Below are 8,061 nucleotides of genomic sequence, written 5' to 3'. Positions count from 1 at the left end.
TAGAGTCCACATATAAGTGAAATCATACGGTATTCTTCCTTCTCTGTCTGGCTTATTTCACATGGCATGATACCCTTGAGATCCGCCCATGTTGTTCCAAATAGGAAGAATTCGTTCTTTTTTATGGCTGAATAATATTCCATTTTAATTAAATTTAGTTATATGTACATATATGTAATGTGTATATACATATATGTAATATATATATATATTACATCTTCTTTATCCATTCATCTACCCATGGACACTTAGGTTGCTTTGGTATGTTGGCTGTTGTAAATAATGCTGCAATGAACATAGCGTTGCATATATCCTTTGGAGTTAGTGTTTTCCTTTTCTTCAGATATATACCCAGAAGTGGTATTGCTGGATCGTATGATAGTTCTATTTTTAATTTTTTAAGGAATGTCCATACCCTTTTCCCTAGTGGTTGCACTAATTTACATTCCTACCAATAGTGCACGAGGGTTCCGTTTTCTCTGCTTTTTTCCTTTGTTTTTCCAATACCCTGTGATGACTCAACTCTGGAATAAAGGATGTAGTCTAAACACCTCTGTCCCCACTCTTGCCCATATTAAAAATGGCCGCCTCCGCCTTCCACAATGATAGTTGCTCTGCGAACAAGATCCGTGCGGAAACAGTGCGTCGGCAAACGCAGTGGGGTAGAGCCCGGGTTGATTTATAAAGGCTCGCGGAGTGTCGCGCGCAGCTCAAGTCAGAGTTGGTGGGTTTTGCTCAGGCTGGTGTGGGAAGATCCAGCCTGTGGGGAGCGGCCACTTCTTACTGCTGGGGGCTCAGGGCTTCTGTTCAACTTGCCGGTTATCTGAGGAGGCGGCGGAGCGGGACCCCTGGCCGGTCGCCATGTGGGCCTTCCTGGAGTTGCCGATGCCGCTGCTGGTGAATTTGATCGGCTCGCTGCTGGGATTTGTGGCCACACTCACCCTCATCCCCGCCTTCCGTGGCCACTTCATCGCCGCGCGCCTCTGTGGCCAGGACCTCAACAAATCCGACAGGCAGCAGATGTGAGCGACGGCACGCGGGTCCCGGGCTGGGGACAGGGGTGGGCAGGACAGGAGCGGGGACTGGGGCGCTTGACTGCGCGCGAAGACGGAGCGCTAACCCAGCAGACAGCCCGGGACTCTTGGAGGTGAAGGGCAGAACTGTTTAGCATTGGGGAAGGGATGGGGGGTGATCCCCGGCTGTATCAGGGACTCCGGCAGTGGTGCTCTCTCCCGCATTAGGTCATTAGGTCACTGTAATGCCTGCACTAGTGAGTGACCACACCCCTTTTCCTCTTCCCCCTCCACGCCCCTTGCTGCTGGGCCACAGCCCAGAATCCCAGGGAGTGATCAGCGGTGCTGTTTTCCTTATCATCCTCTTCTGCTTCATCCCTTTCCCTTTCCTGAACTGCTTTGTGGAGGAGCAGTGTAAAGCTTTCCCCCACCACGAAGTAAGTGGGTTGGGGGGAGGTGGCTGCCCGTGGTTGGGGGCTGGGAGCTACCCGAGAGAGTTCGGGTTATTTGGGTTTGGGGGGCGGGGCTGAGGAAGGAACGAAAAAACAGGAATTTTTGAAAGGTGAAGTGGGAGTAGGCTTAACCCGTGACCTGCCCGAGCCTCCCCCAGTTTGTGGCCCTGATAGGTGCGCTCCTTGCCATCTGCTGCATGATTTTCCTGGGCTTCGCGGACGATGTACTGAATCTGCGCTGGCGCCATAAGCTGCTGCTGCCCACAGCTGCCTCACTACCTCTTCTCATGGTCTATTTCACCAACTTTGGCAACACGACCATTGTGGTACCCAAGCCCTTCCGGCCGATTCTTGGCCTGCATCTGGACTTGGGTGAGTAGCCCCGCCACTACTGCCCCTATGGCCCCTACTTCAGGGCACCCTTACTCTGAGACATCCAGCAAAGCATCCTTCCTGGTGCTCCACGTTCTCCTCCAACTGTTCCTGTTTGTCCCTGTGTCTTCTGAGGTTCTCTCTGTTGGCCCTTCATCCTATCCTCTGTCCTCACCACTTTTCTCCGAAGAATATCCTTAAATCATCATTGATAGGTGGTACTACTACTTTTTTGTGTGTGTGTGAGAAAGATCAGCCCTGAGCTAACGTCCATGCCAATCCTCTTTTTGTTGAGGAAGACTGGCCCTGGGCTAACATCTGTGCCCATCTTCCTCCACTTTATATGGGACACCACCGCAGCATGGCCTGACACGCGATGTGTCAGTGCGCGCCCAGGATCCAAACCTGGCCACCAGCAGCGGAGCGCGTGCACTTAACCGCTACGCCAGGGGGCGACCCCAGCGTGGTACTACTTCTTTTCTTACTGTCTTCTCCCACCAGGGATCCTGTACTATGTCTACATGGGGCTGCTGGCAGTGTTCTGTACCAATGCCATCAATATCCTAGCAGGAATTAATGGCCTAGAGGCTGGCCAGTCTCTGGTCATTTCTGCTTCCATCATTGTCTTCAATCTGGTGGAGCTGGAAGGTAGGTGGGATTGGAGGTAGGGAGAGAAGTCTGAATGTTAAGGAAGTTTTCCTGATATCTTGCTTTGGGGAATTCAGAAAGAAAGCAATATGTGAATAATTAGAGAAGCTAAGGGAAGCTATTTACTTTGCAAATAACAACTAACATTTATTAAATGTGAGAAAGAAAAATAGCAGCCCTGTCATTTATAGCTGGATTGGCACTAATAGGTAGGCCATGATCTTCTCCTATTGAATATAAACAATTTCATAGAATCCCAAAATCAGATAGGATCACTCTGTGACCATGATCGAGTAAGACAAAATCCAGACCCCTCTATAACCGTGTGTGAGCACAGACAAGACCGCAAGAACACTGAATCCCACACAAATGACCAAGATCCCCCTCTTCTGGCTAACATGAGTGACTGCTGCTTCCTTCTGATAACCACTCAGTTCCTCCCACTTCTTAGATAAAAATTAAGATGAATTAATAATTAATGAAAATTATTAAGAATTACTCCTGCTGACAGCACCCAGTCCAGGGCAAAACTGTGCCTCCTTGCATCCTCCCCAGAATTACTTAAATCCTATAACAAGTCCTCCTAACACCCCCTTACTGAGGCATCCCATGGTTCCTCATTGTGTATGGTTTCCAAAGTCTCCCTTGTTACAAGTCAGTAAACCCAGCTTTGACTACAGATGTGTTTCTGGTGGTCTTTGGCCGATAGACATCAGTAAGTGCTTATTAAAGCTAGAAGCACTTTTAAAATATGGTCTCATTTAAACTTTGTAACCAAGCTCTTTGTGGCAGGTGTTATCATGAACTATATTTTACAGCTGAGGAAACTGACGTTTAGAGAAGTTAAGTGTGTCATGATTAAGGTCACATAGTTAGGAAGTAAAGCTGATATTCAAACCTAGGTCTGAACAGTCTAAACCAAATTTAAAGATTTTATTTATTTTATTTTTTGCCCCCAAAGCCCCAGTAGATAGTTGTATGTCATAGCTGCACACCCTTCTAGTTGCTGTATGTGGGACTCGGCCCCAGGATGGACAGAGAAGTGGTGCCTCAATGCGCACCCGGGATCCGAACCCGGGCCGCCAGCATCGCAGCGCGCGCACTTAACCACCAAGCCACGGGGCCGGCCCTCTAAACCAAATTTAAGACAGTAACTAGTTTAGGAAGAGTTCATGAAAGAGGTGGACTATTGGCAATTGCCTGGGTCACATAAAAGGGGTAATAAGTTCTTGAATGTAACTTGGGAGAGGTGGGCAATACCACTTGGGACAGAACTGAGAGACAGACAAAAATAGGACCAAGGTATGCAGGGGAAGTGGCTATCAACTTTCTCTTCTTTCTTTTTCCCCTGCTTCCAAAGGTGATTATCGGGATGATCATGTCTTTTCCCTCTACTTCATGATACCCTTTTTTTTCACCACCTTGGGATTGCTCTATCATAACTGGTAAGTAGGCCTGCAGATAAAGGGACAACGATTTGAACATGTGGCAAGTATGGTCCTGATCATGACCATCTGCTGATGGAGAGGCTAAACCTGTGCATACCTGTGTTGAGTGTTTTCTGGGTCTTCAGTTGGTAATATTCTTAAATTGTTCTCTATCCAGCAGTAGTTGGGGACAAGTGCTGTGGAGCTCCCAGGAATATATGAATTCAGGGCCTTGCGTCCTGGAGAGTTGCTGGGAGAGCTAGAGTCTCCTCTGAGCCAGAACTAGGGTCAGGGCCAGCCTAGTGCCAGGGTGTGTGATGTGAGAGAAAGGATTGGTAATGCCTCTTGCCACTGGCTCAGATCCTCTCCCCCACACAGGTACCCATCACGGGTGTTTGTGGGAGATACCTTCTGTTACTTTGCTGGCATGACCTTTGCCGTGGTGGGCATCTTAGGACACTTCAGCAAGACCATGCTACTCTTCTTCATGCCCCAGGTGTTCAACTTCCTCTACTCACTGCCTCAGCTGCTGCATATCATCCCCTGCCCTCGCCACCGTATACCCAGGTAGCCACTTTGGGGCTTGAAAGGGACATCATAGCTTTTTCACTTGGGATGCATAAATTTGCTGTGCAAAGGGAGTGTGTCCAAAGAAGAGCCAACTCTTTCCATGTGGTTAGCCCTTTGTAAATTACAGAGCACATTTATTTACATAATCTTATTTAATTCACAGCAGCTCTGATCACACAGTAGTAAGCAGCAGAGCCAGAAATAGATGTGAGGTTGTTTGACTCCACATTCAGTGCTCTTCCTAGTAATTAACCATAGTGAGGAGAGTTCTTTGAGTAGTGGCCCAGTCACATAAAGCTCTCTTCCCCCTGCAGACTCAATACCAAGACAGGCAAACTGGAGATGAGCTATTCCAAGTTCAAGACCAAGAGCCTCTCTTTCTTGGGCACCTTTATTCTAAAGGTAACAGGGTAACAAGGAGGTAGGGCTCTAGGCCGCTACCCTGAATTCAGAGAATGGGGAACCCAGGCCTGCATCAGATCCAAGGGGAGTTTGGAAACATTAGGCAGATCCCCATTCCTGAAGTACATGTATTAGCTGAAGTTCTACCTCTGGCCCCTCCAGGTAGCAGAGAGCCTCCGGCTAGTAACAGTACATCAGAGTGAGAATGAGGATGGTGCCTTCACTGAGTGTAACAACATGACCCTCATTAACTTGCTACTTAAAGTCTTTGGGCCCATGCATGAGAGAAATCTCACACTGTTCCTGCTGCTGCTACAGGTACGGTTGAGGATGGGGTTTACACCTCTTTGTCTCCCTTTCTCCATGGTTCTTATTCCAGTCCATTTCTCCTTGCAGATCCTGGGCAGTGCTGTCACCTTCTCCATTCGGTACCAGCTTGTCCGGCTCTTCTATGATGTCTGAGTCCCCTCATCGTTGCCCTTTACTTCACAATCTCCAGGGTTCTTGACTCAGGCTGACCTCTTTCTGGACCGAGACTGCCTCCTGGCCCAGGCCCTCCAGAGTTTTCTCCTCAGCATTTCCTTTCCCCTGTGATTATTGACATCCTGGCCTTTCTTTCCCTCTAATGATCATTGATTGGACTTTGCCTATGGCTTTCTTCAACTTGCCACTCTCCCTCTCCATCCCATCTTTGCAGCCTCCTAAAGTGGGATACTGAAGCTTTTATGCAGTTATCTACAACTCTGACTCTGAAAGAATATGTTGGGCCTGGGGCTAGAACCCTGGCTGGGGATAGGGACACAGGCTCGAAGATGACTTGACATTTGGCTATAAATTAAGTATTCTGATTAGTAAGAGCAGACCTGGGGGCCAGGTGCTCCCAGCGGTGACAATAAAGTGTTGTCTTTTTTTGTTGTTTCTCTAGGTGTATTTCCTATATGGGCATTTTAGGGTATATTGGTTGGTGGAGGCACCTTCTCCAAGAGGATGCCTCTCTCTGCCCCAACCTTTTTCTTTCAGTACACCAGGCCCCTTCTAGGAAGAAGTAAACAGAAAGAACTGAGACCAGGCAGAACATGTTGAATAAATACTGAAATCCTGATTCTTCAGGTGGCATGGAGGGCCATAAGATTGGAGTTATCTGTTCTCTGGTATGGGATCGAATTTTCAGGGAATCTCATTTCTTTCCTTGTTCACTCTCCCTTTGTAGGATAGGTGGAGGGAGGAGTGGAGAGGGAGTGACCAGACCTGAAAGGGGAGGCAGAGAGAATTCTTGTGTTGACCTCTTCCCTTTAAAAATCCAGGCCGGCCTAGACTTCCCAGAGGCTCTTGAGGTGGCTTGACTCCACCCTCTGACTTCCGGTTCTGGTCTCCGGCTGTAGCGTTTAAATCTCGCGCGCTTCACTTGGATAGGCTACTTCTTAGAGTGGTTGGCTGTCTGCGAGCCGCCACTCCTCCTCGCCTTCTTCCGCGGGCAAAAGGTTTTCAAATTCGACCAATCGGCGAGCGCGCTCCATCAGCCGTGGCGCGTCACCGACGGGTTAACCGCAACCAACCGGAGGCGGGTATTAGAGAAAAGAGCCAATCAGGAGGGCGCGGAGGTGTGCCCTGGGGGCTTATAAGGGCGGCCCCTGGGCGCGCGCGGCGGCAGTTGGACTGCGGCGGAGCTATACACCGTTCCTCTACCTCGCGCGTCATGTCGGGCCGCGGCAAGACCGGCGGCAAGGCCCGTGCCAAGGCCAAGTCGCGCTCATCGCGCGCCGGCCTCCAGTTCCCCGTGGGCCGCGTGCACCGGCTGTTGCGGAAGGGCCACTACGCCGAGCGGGTCGGCGCCGGCGCTCCGGTGTATCTGGCGGCGGTGCTCGAGTACCTCACCGCTGAGATTCTGGAGTTAGCCGGCAACGCGGCCCGCGACAACAAGAAGACGCGGATCATCCCCCGCCACCTGCAGCTAGCCATCCGCAACGACGAAGAGCTCAACAAGCTTCTCGGCGGCGTGACTATCGCCCAGGGAGGTGTTCTGCCCAATATCCAGGCCGTGCTGTTGCCCAAGAAGACCAGCGCCACCGTGGGGCCGAAGGCGCCCGCGGGCGGCAAGAAGGCCACCCAGGCCTCCCAGGAGTACTGAGGAGCGCCCGCACCGGCCCCGGCCGCCCGGCCCTCCCCATGCCGCCACAAAGGCCCTTTTAAGGGCCACCACAGCCCTCACGGAAAGAGCTGGGCCACGTCGAGTTCCGGGACGGGTGGCCGCGGCGCTCGGCCTCTCCCTCATCCCCGCCGCCGCCCGCCCCTCCCCCGCGCGGCTCGCGGGCCCCGGCTTCCCGTCCTCCAGAGAGGGGCGGCCGTTAGGACGCCGCTCGGGCCCGGCATGGCTCGTCTGACGCGGAGGACCGAGGGACGCGGCCGGGAGGGGACTCGGGGCGCAGCACCTGCCGCCTCGGCGCTCGTGACTCAGCCGGCCTGTCTTGAGAATCGCTGATGGGCTGCGATGAGCCGCGGCACCTTCTGGAAGACTTAGCTGGCAGCTCTGACGTAGGGCTGAGGTGTGTGGCCGGGGTCGGCGGCCCAAAGGGTGAGTCGGTGCAGACGGCCGCCAGCAGACCCCTGCAGCCCGGTCGTCTGACTTCTCCAGCGTGGTGCTTAGGCCAGGACTTTTCAGACAGGACTGGATTTCTGGGCTTCGGTGGGGAGAAATTTCATCACTGAATTTTTTCTGGTGCCCCCTTTGCTGCCAAACCCTGGGATTTTTACATCAGCGCTTCCTCCATCCTCATCTGTAGGCCTGTGCGGTGCGGCCAGGACAGAACACTGTTAACAGGAACATCGTTCCTCCGGAGAGGACTGCCTCCCAGGGAGAAGCCGGGGAGGGGCGAGGCCTCCAGTCTGGGTTCCCAGCCGGCTGTGTGGACAGCGGGAGTTGTGTGCGCGCCTGAAGCTGACTGGCAGCAAGGCCGTAGGGCCTACCCGCTCTGCCCCATTTCCCTTCCAGCAGCTCCACTCGGCAAGCCAACCACCTAGATACCAGCACAAGTCTTAATCCTGTCTGGACTGAGTCTCCATTGGCTTTTGAACTGGAATTTTGCAGCTAACCCATCCAAGACTAGTACCTTAGACATTGGGGAGTTTCAGAGGGACTAATTTTGTTTATTAAAGGATTGTTTTTTAAAAATGAGTGTC

The 8,061-nt window shown here is 51.8% G+C and overlaps 2 protein-coding genes across 2 annotated transcripts; both read left to right on the top strand.

The window, feature by feature from the left end:
• The first annotated feature begins 803 nt into the window (after nt 1-803).
• On the top strand, nt 804-5,802 carry DPAGT1 (dolichyl-phosphate N-acetylglucosaminephosphotransferase 1). The gene is made up of 9 exons (XM_004427223.3): nt 804-1,022; nt 1,330-1,450; nt 1,624-1,837; nt 2,339-2,485; nt 3,846-3,930; nt 4,291-4,479; nt 4,797-4,884; nt 5,047-5,202; nt 5,281-5,802. Exons 1-9 carry the CDS (start codon nt 862-864, stop codon nt 5,344-5,346), a joined length of 1,227 nt encoding a protein of 408 aa, XP_004427280.1. The 5' UTR covers nt 804-861; the 3' UTR covers nt 5,347-5,802.
• Nucleotides 5,803-5,959: 157 nt separating this feature from the next.
• Nucleotides 5,960-8,053, top strand: H2AX (H2A.X variant histone). The gene has a single exon (XM_004427226.3). The coding sequence runs from the start codon at nt 6,581-6,583 to the stop codon at nt 7,010-7,012; it is 432 nt and encodes a 143-aa protein (XP_004427283.1). The 5' UTR covers nt 5,960-6,580; the 3' UTR covers nt 7,013-8,053.
• The last annotated feature ends 8 nt before the right edge of the window (nt 8,054-8,061 follow it).

Source organism: Ceratotherium simum, chromosome 7 (assembly GCF_057802395.1).
Source record: "Ceratotherium simum simum isolate JZ-2026a chromosome 7, ASM5780239v1, whole genome shotgun sequence".
In the NCBI taxonomy this organism is placed as follows: Eukaryota; Metazoa; Chordata; class Mammalia; order Perissodactyla; family Rhinocerotidae; genus Ceratotherium; species Ceratotherium simum.
Note: the sequence above shows the minus strand (reverse complement) of the source record. Positions and strands in the feature narration are given on the sequence as shown.

What these genes read in the sequence shown, in the direction of transcription:
- DPAGT1 (XM_004427223.3), top strand. Translation starts at nt 862, where the DNA reads ATGTGGGCCTTCCTGGAGTTGCCGATGCCGCTGCTGGTGAATTTGATC. An exon ending in AAGCTTTCCCCCACCACGAA is followed by an intron (nt 1,451 to 1,623) that starts GTAAGTGGGTTG and finishes AGCCTCCCCCAG; the next exon opens with TTTGTGGCCCTGATAGGTGC. An exon ending in CCTCGCCACCGTATACCCAG is followed by an intron (nt 4,480 to 4,796) that starts GTAGCCACTTTG and finishes TTCCCCCTGCAG; the next exon opens with ACTCAATACCAAGACAGGCA.
- H2AX (XM_004427226.3), top strand. Translation starts at nt 6,581, where the DNA reads ATGTCGGGCCGCGGCAAGACCGGCGGCAAGGCCCGTGCCAAGGCCAAG.